The sequence below is a fragment of the Callorhinchus milii genome, unplaced genomic scaffold, assembly GCF_018977255.1.
Source record: "Callorhinchus milii isolate IMCB2004 unplaced genomic scaffold, IMCB_Cmil_1.0 Scaffold13, whole genome shotgun sequence".
Taxonomy (NCBI): domain Eukaryota; kingdom Metazoa; phylum Chordata; class Chondrichthyes; order Chimaeriformes; family Callorhinchidae; genus Callorhinchus; species Callorhinchus milii.
Genome location: NW_024704754.1, coordinates 19531762 through 19546724, shown reverse-complemented (window position 1 = coordinate 19546724; position 14963 = coordinate 19531762). Strand labels below are relative to the sequence as shown.

Genomic DNA, 14963 nt, shown 5'->3' with positions numbered 1-14963 from the left:
TTTTTTAAAAAACACTATCCCATTAGCTAATGTTATTTACTTACTGGACCTAACCAATCATAATTCCTCACTCTGTACTTCCTCTCCAAATGTTTTTTCCAATTCCATTGTGAATGGCTGTGGTTGTCGGACTGACGGGTGCTGTTTGCATTACAGCAAGAAGTTGAGAACTTCAAGAAGTTGAACATGATCAGTCGAGAGGAGTTCAACACCCTGACACCTGAGCCTCCAGTTGATCCAAATCAAGAAGTTCCGCCCGGACCACCCAAACAACAGCAAGGTAACAGTTTAAGAGTGACTTCCCAGGGTTAGGGGATTGCCAATTGAGTTCACATGCATCTACAGAATGTGTGGAGCTAATTCCAGTTTCCGTGAGGTTTGCTGTGTGCAAATGTCTCCCACATGCTCTGGGTGAGGGCATCTGTTTATTTAGCTGTAGTAGCACATGCACAGTGTACAAGTTTAACATGAGAAAACAATTCATCTTCTTTCAGTACCTACTGATGCATTGGCCAACAAACTGTTTGGTACAGCTGAGCCACCTGTGTCCTATGTCGCTCGATCTTTGCCAACAACTGTGCCAGAGTCGCCAAACTACCGTGGTGCTCGCACTCCTCGCACACCTCGGACACCCAGGCTAAAGGATCCAAGCCAAACCCCCAGATTTTATCCAGTGGTGAAGGAAGGACGGCCCATAGATGCAAAGGTAAAGCTTGAACCTTATGGGATTGTGGTATCACTAATGTAATCTAAGCATTAAATATTGACTCAGTTTTTTTTGCAATTATTTAAAATTAACGCTACCCTAAAAGATTATGGATTTAGCTGTGATACTGTAGAGTAATACAACTACAACAATACCTGCCATTTATATTGTGTATTTCATGTTGGTTAGTATCTCGGAACGCTGAAATACCAGAAACATGAATTAATATTGTTTAATCCAACCAATTACCTCGGCCTTGGTCCCTGCTTCCCACCACCCCTGGCTGTCTGCTCCCCATCCACTGCTGGCTGTAGCATGAGCAAGCTTTGATAAATTCCTGTATTTTGCCTTAGACTCCTCGGAAGAGAAAGACGAGGCACAGCTCAAACCCCCCACTGGAGAGTCATGTTGGTTGGGTGATGGACTCCAGAGAGCACCGACCGAGGACATCTTCCTTCAGGTTAGAGACGAGAAAGTTTCTCTTCACTCAGTTCCTACATTTAATGGTGTGGCCTTTTGTGCTGGAGTGAGTTAAAACAGAGTTGGGAGTCACAGTGACTGTACAATTCTCCAATGATGTTACGAAAAGCTCAATTGTGACCGACCAGTTCCATACTTCGCTATTGCTCTGTGTAGGAATTGACATGATCTTAGACTGGGTTTAGGGTGGTAATGGGCGTGGCGGTAGGGCAAGAGTGGGGATACCACTACATATCAGAGTTGTTTTCATCATTCATTTCCTGACTTTGTACAGTAATTAGTGCTCACCCATGTGCGGTGATTGCTACTTGTCATTCAATGTGATGTTCAAGTTGATAGCAAATGTTCCTTTTTCTATCAGCTCCAATGCTAGTCCTTCAGAGGGAATCCCAATGGCTGGAAGTTCTGGCTGCACCCCCCAGTCTCTCCCAAAGTTCCAGCATCCCTCCCACGAGTTGCTGAAGGAGAATGGCTTCACCCAACATGTATATCACAAGTTCCGCAGGAGATGCCTCAATGGTAGGTGACTGGGTAAAAAGGATTTATTTTTACAACATCAAAATTACATTTATTAAACTCTAGTTCTAGTAGAACTTCCAAATGTTAAATACAATTTCCTGTTCTCCTGATGGCTCAGCTCCCTGATCTGAGTTCCTGATCTCAGCCATTGGAATGCCTGGATTGCACAATGCACCTCAGTGCCCCTGGGCTGGGGAGTAAGAAACAAAAATGAAATTACATTCTTTATCATTATCCAGTGGCTTGTGCAGGAACGTTTCACTGTGAAGATATTGTACCACTGGGGGTGGGGTGGATTTCCTCAGTAAATAACTTGAAAGTAATGAACATGTGGGGAATAATATTTGCCCACCAGGCGGTTTCATTGACATTGTTTTCTCTGACAGAGCGAAAGCGACTAGGCATAGGACAGTCTCCAGAGATGAACACACTTTACCGATTCTGGTCCTTCTTCCTAAGAGACCATTTCAACAAGAAGATGTATGAAGAGTTCAAGCAGTTGTCTGTTGAGGATAGTAAAGAAGGCTACAGGTATATACCTCTGTGTCTCAGAGCAAATACAATGTATTCTCACCAATAAGGTCAGCAAACGGCCTGAGAAATTTTGCCCAAATTATCGGGTTGACTTCAATAGTGCAGTTGAATTCCTGCACAACCGTATATATTATAATGTGAAATAAAAAATATGCAAAAACGGACATTAGCAGGCTTAGGTAAGGTTTTGGGAGAGATTGGGACAGAGGCAGGCAATATGGAGAAGCAGTCTTGGTCAGGAAGGACAGCCTAGGATGTATCAAATCAAGACATTTTCATCACAGAAGGAGGCCACTTGTAACATGCCAGTGCCATCACGAGGTGTACTATTTATTGCCTTTTGTTAATCTCGCTTTCCAGCTGTTACTTGTGTCCTGTGTTTTAAAATTGATGCTGATAGTGAAAGCAGATTTACAGCATTAAGATGTCAAAGTTTGCACATCATTGCGGTATCAGCAACATAAGGTTGCAATAAATGTGTCAATTCTTTTGTACATTTTCTTGTTAAATTTTTAAGTCACTAAGGTAATTTCCTACAGATGATGGATTGTGCAGAGCCGCCCTGGCTGCTTATTCTGATTGCTAAGGGCTTGTAATTAGTTGTTTTACAATGTTTGGTGCAAAAAGATTGCAATGGGATATAGATAGGCTAAGGGAGTGGGTGAGTAGGTGGCAGATGGAATTTAATGTGGGGAAGTATGAAGTTATTCACCTAGGTAGGACAAATAGAAAAACAGATTATTTTCGAGAGAGGGAGAGATTAGATAGTGTTAGTGTTCAGAGGGATTTGGGTGTCCTTGTACACCAGTCTCAAAAAGTTAGTTTGCAGGTGCAGCAGCAACTTAGAAGGCGAACGGCATGTTAGCATTCATTGCAAAAGGTTTAGAGTACAAGAGTAGGGAAGTCTTGCTGCGACTTTATAGGGCCTTGGTGAGACCGCACCGAGAGTATTGTGTGCAGTTTTGGTCTCCTTATTTAAAAAAGGACGTACTTGCCCTCGAGGGGGTGTAGCGTAGATTCACTCGGTTAGTGCCTGGGATGAGGGGACTGACCTATGAGGATAGGCTGAATAAACTGTGGTTGTATTCTCTAGAGTACAGAAGAATTAGGGGAGATCTTATTGAAACATAAGATTCTTAAAGGACTGGACAAAATAGACACTGAGGGTCTGTTTCCCCGGTAGGATAATCTATAACCAGGGGTCACAGTCTTAAAATTAAGAGTCAACCTTTTAGAACAGAGTTGAGGAAACATTTCTTCACTCAGAAGATAGTGAATTTATGTAATTCACTACCCCAGAAGGCTGTAGATGTTCAGTCCTTGAACATTTTCAAGGCTGAGACTTTTTATAAAATAGAGCGATTAGGGGATATGGGGATAGGGCAGGTAATTAGAGTTAGGTAATCAGAAGATCAGCCACGATCTTATTGAATGACGAGGCAGGCTCGAGGGGCCAAATGGCCTATGCCTGCTCCTAATTCTTATGTTCTTATGTTTTCCTCCGTCTGCTTCTACAGTGCTTTGAAGCAGCATTTGAGAGCTTTCTTTCAGTATCACTTTCTTCTCACACTAGGTGAGAAGAAACTCTGCTCTCCGATCACCCCAGACCTTTCCAGACTGCACTGGCTCCCTATCCCAGAGAGGATCGATTTCAAGTTCCTCAACCTCATATTCCAAGGCCCTGCACTCCTCTGCACTCCCCGACCTCTCTGACCTCCTCTCTCCTCAGCACAGTACCCATTGCCTTCGTTCCTCCGGGTCTGGCCTCCTCCTTGTCCCCAGAGTCCTCTGCTCCACCCTCGGCGGCCGTGGCCTTTGGCCCGAGGCTCTGGAACTGCCTTTCTCACGCCCTTCGTCTCACTCCCTCCCTTCCCATTTTCAAGTCTCTGCTGAAGAGCTTTCTTTTTGACCGCGCTTTTGGTCACCTTCCTCCCCCTCCCCCGGCTCCGTCCCGGGATCCTAAACTATAAAACGCTCTGAGACGCCGTCCGGCGTGGAGGGCGCTATATAAACCCAAGTTGTTGTTGTTGTTGTAGGTATGGACTGGAATGCCTTTTCAGATTTTATAGTTATGGTCTCGAGAGGAAATTCAGACATGAGATCTTCAAGGATTTCCAGGAAGAAACCCTTCTGGATTATGAAGCTGGTGAGAAGCTAATTCAGCCCCTGTTGTTAATTCTCCTTTCTGCAATGAGTTGAACAGTTTCTTCTTTTTCTTTAAAAGTGAAAAATGAATAAAAACATTTCCTCAGTAATCATTTCATCTTTTTAATGCACCTTTTTAATTTGTCTCTTAAAATTCTGAATTCAGAAATGTTCAATAAATGCGTCAATTCTTTTGTACATTTTCTTGTAGATTCTTAAATCACTTGATTTATTTGTGCACATGCGCTGTTTTTTTAAATATTAGGTCAACTCTATGGACTTGAGAAATTCTGGGCCTATCTAAAGTACTCAAAAGCTAAAAACCTGCATATTGAGCCACAACTTCAGGAAAACCTCAGCAACTTCAAACGGCTTGAAGATTTCCGAGTAGATGTGAGTGAACTATTTTTATCTGTACTCGTGTATTTCATGAGCATTTTCAGTGCTGCAGCTTTACACTCAGCTACAGTTCCATATTCAATCCCAGTTGTAAGGTAGTCTAGCCCAGCCTGCATTCCCACCCCCTTCATGCTGACTGAGGGACAGAGGTGGTGCAGACTGCTGTCCCCGAATGTCACAAACCAGCAGTAATGCAGACAGCTGTGGACAAGCAGTAGTTAATCCTACATTAACCTTCCCAGGATATTTGTCCTGACCCAGCTGTGAGTAAGATTCAAGACCTGAATGATTGTGAACTTTCAATGTTTGTTTTGGGTGCAGTTAGCATTAGTTGACGGACACTGCTGTAACAGATGGTTCTCACGAATTTATCCCCACTGGTTGGTGGGAGCAAAGTAATTGCAATAAATACAATGGAACTGTGTTATAACCTTTTGTTCGCATCTGTAAAATTCCAACCTGTAATTGCAAGATGCAATGGTAGGTTTAACTGTGCCTGCGGCTTCCTGTGCACCAGCCAGTTTTTGTGCTTAAACAACAAGTTCCAAATCTCTAGGTTGTTAGGTCCCTTCAACTTCACTCACTGCTTTCCACATGGAGCTGAATATCCATCCAATGACCCAAGATATCAGATTGGGTAAAATTGCAAGTTGCTTTGACCATATTGTGCCACTGAACATTCAAATATTCTTCTTGCAGCCTCCAATTTGTGATGAAGTTGGTCGTAAACATCACTCTTCCAGTTCATGTGCAGAAGAGAGAAAGCCGCCTTCTCTCCAGTCTTCCAGTGAAGCCACTGGTCTGGCTGAGACCTCGATAACCCATCTGATCAAGAGCAGCACAAACACCAAGCCTAGTCCTGCTTCTGTGCAGATCCTGGAGCCCGAAACACCAGACAAGTAGAGCACTAGACTCCTTCTTTCAACCTTGGATCTTGTTTTTGAACATTGCTATTGTCACCTCAAGGCCCTAAAGAAAACCTGGGCCTGATTTCAGACATTCATCACCGCTAGCCAGTGGACCATTGCGTAGCTGCCTGAAGACTTGCATTCAAAGGCTATTGCAAGCCCTTCACCGTATGAATGTCTGCTGCATGAGGACGATTGGCTGACATATAATTTCACGCTTCATTTGGGGTCGACAGTACAGCTGCGCTTGGATATTCTGAAAAAAGAAAAAAAAAAACCTCCTTTGAGGAAAATGGGATTTAAAAAAAAAGATGCCTTATTTTACTGCCTGCTCCTGTGGTGGGCAATACCTGGTGACTACACTCTGCTTTCCCAGGCTAATGACTCCTATTGGCTGTTAATCTTCATAAAATTATCGGTTCTTTATCCTGGAATTTGAATTGTCAAGGTTTTGTTCATAGCCATTACAGATTACCGCAGGCGGGAACAAACCGGGAAAGCGTTTTAAAAGAAGAACAAAGTCCAATAACATGGCAGGTCCTCTTTGTCAGGCCTTATTACACTTAGTCCTGGTGCTGGAGATGAGGGTCAGAGCCGGTAGCTGAGATAGCGATTCTATCTAGCCGTCCGTCCCACTCCTGCTGACAGTCACTGTGATCTGCCTTTGGCCACCAGCTGTTTTGTAAACTGTTGTGTTCGACATTTGTTTCCGCTTCCGCCTCACAACCTTGATTATAAAATCTACAATATGACCCCATCCTGGGAGATGGTGAGGGTAAGAGCTGGATAAATGAGAAAGGCCAACTTTGTTGAAACTTATGATGGCGAAATCATCTCTTAAATGGTCACATGTTTGGTCGCAGTGTCACAATATAACTTTTAGTAACTGCTACAACAGTGATTTTTGTTAAGAAAATGGAAAATTTTCTCTGCCTTTCTCCTAAAAAGGTAATCATCTTCTTCAGGAACCTAGGTCTTGAGATTGTTCTGTGAATTTTATTCATCATATCTTTGGTACACTATCAGCACTATGGAATTGGGTAAAACAATTATTGCAGATTGATACATCAGTTCAGTATATTGTATATCATAATGTGATGCTCATAATCGTAGAGTATTATCCCATGATTAGTCTTTCTGAATAGATGGGACAATTGTGAGGATGGTGGACATGGTGATGGACCCATCAGCAGCTGCTGGAGAGTTTGCTCATTCAACAAACAGTGGGTAGGTAGTATGTTGGGTGCTTTGCGGGTGTGTACAGTGCAAGTGCTTGTGTCAATCCATTGTACAGCTGTAGAAAAATTCACAGCCTGACTGGCCCGCTGTGTTCATCTTTCCCAACTGAAAGTACCTTTTTGAGAGATGAATTCAGTGCTCTTTTCATTGAGAGTAAATCTGAGAAATATTTTACTGTCCATTATCTTATACCAGGTAGTTTTCTCCAATACATTTGGTACTTCTGGAGTAGGCCTTATTTTGCCACTTGTTGCTTGAAGTTCTATCGGATGCAAATATATACATACACACACATATATATATATACATAGTGCTTCTAGTCCCACCTCTACAAGTTAAACCAGCAATGGAACCTCTCCTTTCAAGGTATTTAGCCAATAACTACATATTTCTTAACATGCTCCAATTCCTCAAGGCATTAAAGTGGTGACCAACAACAAATATTGACCAATGAGGTGATGAATAGCACAGCTTTTAGTGTGATTAGTGACCAGTTTCCAACAACACTGAGGAGAATGTGTCCCTATAAAAGGGACCACAATTAGACTAGGACTTAGCCTGACCTGGAACAGGATCTCTGACCTGGCCAACCTTCCTGTATCTCTGCCTGATGTGCTGCAAGTTAAAACAATCATCTGTTGTGAGTTTCTGATTAAAACATTTATATTGTTTAAAGCTTACCTCATCCATTTGAGAGTTCTACATCCAGTCTCATGACACTGTGCCATGTGGGTTCTGTAATACCAGGCACAGCCATATGTGATTGTTGGGATTTCCTCTTTCAACAAACCGTAAAGTACCTGTTTTAGGTGAGACTAAACCTGTGATATTTAAAGCCTGAATACAACTTGTCCTCTTGACTCATTCATTTTGGATATGCAATGCTACTTTTATTTAAGTGAACTGCTTTTGAATTGCCTTCGCTGGAAATAGTATCTTAAATCTGTTTTATTCTACGTAATTGGAATGTACGCTTCTGTGTTGTTTTTTGCATTCTTGCTTGTATCAGATTGTGCTGTGTTTATAACTCCAGAACAGCTGATTAATGTATATAATACTTGGGGATGATTATAGAGCTGAATGTAATTTGTTTTCTAAGTAAGGAATAATTGAGAATCTAGCCATATTTGCCAAAGAAGCATTCGACCTGGATTTACACGGATGCTGAATAAGTCAGTTATACCTAGAAAATAACACCATGCGTGTGGATCAATTCCTGTTTTTTCCAGCCTCTAGGATTGCAGGTTTATCTGAAATTGTAAAAAATGAAAGTATTGAGTATAACAACGAAGATCTGGGGTTGGGTCCTTGCCCCTAAAGTTTCAAATACAGCAACCATTTCTTTCAGGACAAATTAATCCGCTATTTCTGTTGTTTGTTGACTGATGGCGAATAACTCCACTTCTCGTGCCTTTGACTTGAGCAGAAGTTGTGGAATTTGAGTAGGGCTCTCTCAGATTTGCCTCAGTCAAGTTACTTCTTGGGGGAGAAAGGGATTATGTCAAACTCGGGCTGCGACTTCTGCCTCCACAATAAATGCTGGCATTGGCAGGTCACCTCATCCTAATGTGAACTGCGAGGGCACACTCCCTGTACAGACTACATTCAGAATCCTCAATTCTTCTGTTTGAATTGTACTATTATGTAAGATTTTCTTTCAAGTAACTAGGCAAAATCTTTGTGAAATGCTTCTGTTTCCCAGGAAGCTCATTTCTGGGCCAGACAATTCTGAGCAAGAAATAATTAGAGGGGATTATGCTTTTTTCAGAGCGAATTTTGAGCAATCGATTTCCAGAGACCCTTCTCCCGGGGACATAGCTTCCTCCATTCCCTGGGGATTTACGTCAGAACCCTTCAATAACTCCCCCATCAGGATTGCAATAGTTCCGCAACCCCTTATTAAAATATGTTTGAGTGTTCAATGGAAATGTTTTCCACAATGTTAATATTCAACTGCAGGCTTTAGTGCTTTAATATCTATTGTCACCAGGCAATTAGCAAATTTCTCCAGTTCCTCAAACCTTTGCTAAATGGGCACAAATGATGTTTTAGTCCTGGGTGAATAGTTTCATGTTTTCCAATTATATTTTAGGTTTGTTTATAGTATTAGTAGAATGGCCCAGCCCATTGGTAGTTTTGAGTCTCGTGTCTGGTCTTCAAGGCTGCTCCTGATTGGTTGGATGTGACTTTCCCCAGTTAAAATTGGAAACCTCCAGCTTCCAGCAAGTCCGTCTCAGGGTCTCAGCTCCACACAGCTGGGAAATAGAAGGTGATTTTCTTAAGCCAGCGAGACCCACTATTGTTAGTGCTGAACCTCAGTGGAGCTGACAATGAACGTAACTAACAATGCTTGTACAGTATGATTTGCTAGATACAGACCAGTATGTGGTTACAATTACAAATGCAGGCCAGAGATGCGCTTAATTTTGCAAACAAAAGTCACGTCACCCGCCCCTAAATTCAGAGATGCCATGTGTTAGACTCACCAAAACATAGCCAAAGAAGGTGGCTTTCAAATGGAACAACTGCACAGGCCCACTGGGGATATTGGACATGTTTGAAGTTTGGTTTGAGAGTAACTGGTGTAAATTATGCTGTGGAAAAATGAATGGCGACAATATTTTGCTTTGAAAGATTGGGTGGACGGTTTGACATTCCAAGCCACAATATTGGAAACTTACCTGGTCACACTTAATGATGTACCTTGACGTGAAACTAAGGCTTGTTCCCTGTTGAGCTGTGTTTTGGTAATTTAACAATAACTGAAGCATAAGCAAGGCAGAGAAATCAAGAACTTTCCAACAGTATCCTGGGATAGTCTTTATCACAGCTGGAAACTATATTCCTTGAAACTTTTCATTGGATTTCTTGGTGAGTGGTGGTAGAAGTGTTGAGCCTCAGCTCTGGGTATCTGATTCACTGGGTAGCTATTTACTTGCATGAACTAGGCAGAAAGGGTAATTTTTGTAAGAATGTGAACACCCCAGTGTCCAGTCTCAGATGAAGTAGTTTTAAGTGTAAATGTGGTGTATTTTGAATAGGCAACCTTTTATTTTGGAGTTTGATTTTATTGCAGGTTGTTGCTAGATATGGACCTTACTTGCTGAAATCTTCATGCTTCATTCATTGAATTGTTTACATGAGGGAGCTGGACTAAAGGGCCAGATTTGCATCTCATTTCATTCCCAGGCATTAAGGTTGTTTTGAGCTGAGAAACATTGAATTTTAATTTTTTTGTTCCATCCAAATCTAACACTTGCAAAAGCGATATTTGTTTTCATTTTAGTTTGAATCTCATACTTTTAAATCACTACTTCAGACTCCCATTTTCTTTTTAAGGCATATCTGAAAATGGCCTATGAAAATGCATTGTTTTATCTCTACTGTTAACTATGTAAATGCTCTCGTGTCAGGGGGAGTGCTCTGTCATGCTTACCTGATATTCTTAACTGGTTTGGACTTTATCATTGAATTGCTGTTGGGTTCCCTCCTGCTGGAGAGAAAGGAGCTGGACTTCTCACCAATGATATTTTCAGCCCCTGTTTTAATTTCAACTGACTGACCTATTTAAAAGACTATTTCCTCCATTAAAACTTAAATCAGATTCCATGACGGAAACAGAAAGCATGACTGCTGTTTTTATTACAGCAAAAATGCAAAATAAAATTGACCAGACTCGTTTGGAGAAGGGATCTAAAGGTTTAGTGAGCTTGGATCTCTTTAGGTAAAGATGGGGTTCAAGTATTGCAATCCCTGTATCTGTTGGGAGAGTTGTACTTTGGAATAATTAGATGTTATAACAACCCTGAAGTAAATGGTGGCTCAATGCCATGTTACAGTGGATGCGCTGGACATGATCTGTTTTTGTTGCTGTGACATATTTAAAACAAATGCAGGTTTATCCCACTTTTAAAACAAAATGTAAGATACTTGAACAAGAGCTTGTATTGTATCATAAAATATTAATCAATTAGAGTATTTGCTTTTTAGTCTGTGATCCCTTCCGGGTAGTGTTTATGCCTTGTAATTTGTGGTAATTCTGCTTTCCTTTTATATAAAAAAATTTAAAATGTACAAAAAATTAAAAAAAACAAAGACTTGTGGTTTGTCTTTTTTTCAGCCTAAGCAAAGCTTGATTTTAACAGCTTGGATGATCTTAAAATATATTTCAGCAGCACAGGATTCTACTCCAACCCCCCCCCCCCCCCCCCCTCATTTAATAACCAAAATGTGTGAATCATGCTGTGACTGTAAATTCAACAGGGATATTGCTACTCATAGTGTGAAGTGTTTAGCAATATCCATCTCTCTCTCAATCATTTTTTTCCCTTGCTTTTCACCCCAAAAGGCCTTGGGTTTTATCCAATTCATAACTGAAACAGCAATAAATGTTTTTATTTTCATCATATGCTTTAATTAGAGCAGAATATTCTGGAATTTAGCAAACAAGGTAACTTTTGACGAGATTAAGTCTTGGGGTTAAGAGCAAAGGCTGACAGCAAACAAGAAGAATAAGCAGCTGTCAAAAGATACGTCCAGTGTGCAGTATCAAAGTTTGCCTGTCCAGGTCAGAAAGCATAGAACAATGTTACTCCTCAAAACGGCATAAGATGCGGGAATGGTTTGTATAAATAATAATAATAATCGCATTTGATATAGCGCTTTTCATGTCGGGAGGACGTCCCAAAGTGCTTTACAGAACACACTGTAAAGTGAATTGACTGTATATTTGTGGGCGAACGCGGCAGCCAATTACGCACAGCAATGTCCCACAAACAGTCGTAGATTGAAAATGACCAATTTATTATTGTTTTTGGTTTTGGAGGGATTATTATTAGGCTCTGTGTGGAGTAAGGAAACTTGCCCGAGGTTTGGCCCTGACTGACCCCCCGGGGATGGAACTCAGGTCTCTCACTTGCAAAGCGAGTGCTCTAACACTGAGCTACAGCACTGATTGCAATGCCACAAGTGATACCAATACAACACAGTATCACAGCTCAAATAGGTGGTTCCTATCTGTGACCGAGACTTCACGTAGAAACACGAGTATAGGATAGTGACAACACATAGCCCCCCCACCAACCCCCTCCAACATCCCCAGCCCAGACAACACGTAGCCCCCCCCCCACCAGCCCCCTCCAACATCCCCAGCCCAGACAACACATAGCCCCCCCCCCCAGCAACCCCCTCCAACATCCCCAGCCCAGACAACACATAGCCCCCCACCAGCCCCCTCCAACATCCCCAGCCCAGACAACACATAGCCCCCACCGTCCACCCCCACCAACCCCCTGCAACATCCCCGGCCTAGACAACACATAGCCCCCCCACCAACCCCCTCCAATATAATAATAATCCTTGCATTTGATATAACGCTTTTCACGTCGGGAGGACGTCCCAAAGCGCTTCACAGAACACACTGTAAAGTGAATTGACTGTATTTGTGGGCGAACGCGGCAGCCAATTGCGCACAGCAATGTCCCACAAACAGTCGTGGATTGAAAATGACCAATTTATTATTGTTTTGGTTTTGGAGGGATTATTATTAGGCTCTGTGTGGAGTAAGGAAACTTGCCCAAGGTTTCGCCCTCTGCCTGGAATTGAACTCCGGTCTCTCACTTGCAAAGCGAGTGCTCTAACCACTGAGCTACAGCACTGATTGCAATGCCACAAGTGACACCAATACAACACGGTATCACAGCTCAAATAGGTGGTTCCTATCTGTGACCGAGACTTCACGTAGAAACACGAGTATAGGATAGTGACAACACATAGCCCCCCCCCAGCAACCCCCTCCAACATCCCCAGCCCAGACAACACATAGCCCCCCCCCAGCAACCCCCTCCAACATCCCCAGCCCAGACAACACATAGCCCCCCCCCCACCAACCCCCTCCAACATCCCCAGCCCAGACAGCACATAGCCCCCCCCCACCAACCCCCTCCAACATCCCCAGCCCAGACAACACATAGCCCCCACCGCTCCCCCCTCCAACATCCCCAGCCCAGACAACACATCGCCCCCCCCACCAACCCCCTCCAACATCCCCAGCCCAGACAGCACATAGCCCCCCCCCACCCAACCCCCTCCAACATCCCCAGCCCAGACAACACATAGCCCCCACCGCTCCCCCTCCAACATCCCCAGCCCAGACAACACATCGCCCCCCCCACCAACCCCCTCCAACATCCCCAGCCCAGACAACACATAGCCCCCCTCGGGATGTAAGTGGGGTGCGTTTGGGGCTGGGGGCTTAGCTATCGTGCGATGTGTTGACACGGGATTCTCACCTTCATCTACAGGTTGAGTTCTGGGATTTGACCAATTTATTATTGTTTTTGGTTTTGGAGGGATTATTATTAGGCTCTGTGTGGAGTAAGGAAACTTGCCCAAGGTTTCGCCCTCTGCCTGGAATTGAACTCAGGTCTCTCGCTTGCAAAGCGAGTGCTCTAACCACTGAGCTACAGGACTCCACTAAAGTGGTTCCAGCACAAAAACAATTTGAGGATTAAGAATTTAATTAAAAAATCAATGTTCTATGTAAATTTGCTACAATCTGATTAAAGTTTATCCATGTATGAGTGGAGGAATTTGCCAGTTATGCTAGTTACTGAAATGTGTAGAAGCCACAGTTCTGCTGCTCAATGGAATTGTTGTAGTTCAATCAATTTCCAAAAATACAATTAATTTTTTTTAATCCCTTTTTTCAAAGATGCCCTTGTTTTTCCTTCCTCCATTGTATGTGTGTGCATTGCTGCACCAGGCAATCATTGGGAAATGCACTTTTCCTGAGTCTGCAGTCAGCCTCCAGCTCACCACTGAGGTACTGCCTTCAGGTGATGAGTAAGCATATGTACGAGTACAGTATAGATATGTGAAGCAAGCTTTAATCTAGTGGTTAAGTTAACCAGTGTTTTGTGTTGCTGTACAGGAGACAGCGATAGAATATACCCAAAGACGAGAGGCCTTGATAAACAGACTAGCTGTACCCGTTGCAGCTTTGCGTGCAATGAAAGGATTCAATATGGAATGTAGATTGACAGACAAGACATTTCACCTATCTATACTCATCTGGGGGGACTCCTGTGGGAGGACTCAGCACTTTAACAATGTAATTTTGTTGTTGCGGCTTAGTTTCATGGTCTTTATTTTGTCCCGCCACTTGACTGTGTGTGCTCTGTGACGCAAGATGCCACAGTCAGCCAGCGCAGCTAGCATGCATAGCTGCAGTGCATGCTTACATAATAGCAGATATTGGGGCCTGGGTGAGTGCAAACTTCCTACAGCTGAATGTGGACAAAACGTAAGCCATACTCCTTGGCTCCCATTAACGTCTTCACTCCTGCGGATCTGAACTCCTCAACCTCCCTGGGCTCTCCCTCACACTCACTGTATGCAATATAGGTGTCAGGTTCGACCACCAGCTGTCCTTCCTCCCTTTCATCCAGTCCCTGACCAGGACACCTTCTGCCACACAGCCCGCCTCTGACCGTACCTTACCCCAATGCAGCCGAAATCCTCGTGCATGCGTTTGTCACCTCCCGACTGGATTACTCAAAACACACTCCTTGCCGGTCTCCCCAGCTCCACTGTTCAAAAGATCCAGTTCATTTGTTGCTTGCATACTTACTCAGACCAAACTCTGTATGTCACATCTCACCAGTTCTCGCCCAAACTCCATTGGATCCCCATCACCAAACGAATCAACTTCAAGATCCTCACACTCATGTTCAAATCCCCTCACTCTCTGGCACCTCCCTACCTCTCCGACATCTTCACTCCCCAATCCACAACCCGGCATATCCGCTCGACCCACCATCAGAGGTGCTTACAGCTACTACGTCCCTGAACTCTGGAACACTCTTCTCAATCCCTCCGCCTCGTCCCCTCCCCTTTTTCCAAGTCTGAAAACCTTCCTCTTTGACAGCCACCACACCCCCACGTACCAGGCTCAGATTCGAGCTCCACCACTGTTCAGCACTCTTCTGAGACATTACCCAGTGTGGAGGTGGGGTGCACTATATAAGTGCAAG

General features: G+C 43.4%; 1 protein-coding gene across 2 annotated transcripts in view; it reads left to right on the top strand.

Annotated features, from left to right (window-relative positions):
* larp1 (La ribonucleoprotein 1, translational regulator) overlaps window positions 1-11097 on the top strand; it is a 31049-nt gene extending 19952 nt beyond the window's left edge. The window contains exons 13-20 of one of the 2 annotated variants that reach the window (XM_007908102.2): window positions 157-280; window positions 495-706; window positions 1060-1166; window positions 1548-1705; window positions 2092-2236; window positions 4276-4385; window positions 4650-4777; window positions 5483-11097. In XM_007908102.2, the coding sequence (XP_007906293.1) occupies window positions 157-280; window positions 495-706; window positions 1060-1166; window positions 1548-1705; window positions 2092-2236; window positions 4276-4385; window positions 4650-4777; window positions 5483-5686 (1188 nt within the window). In that variant the 3' untranslated portion in view covers window positions 5687-11097. The remainder of the gene's footprint in view (window positions 1-156; window positions 281-494; window positions 707-1059; window positions 1167-1547; window positions 1706-2091; window positions 2237-4275; window positions 4386-4649; window positions 4778-5482) is intronic. The other variant, XM_007908103.2, reaches the window with a different exon arrangement.
* Window positions 11098-14963: the final 3866 nt, after the last annotated feature.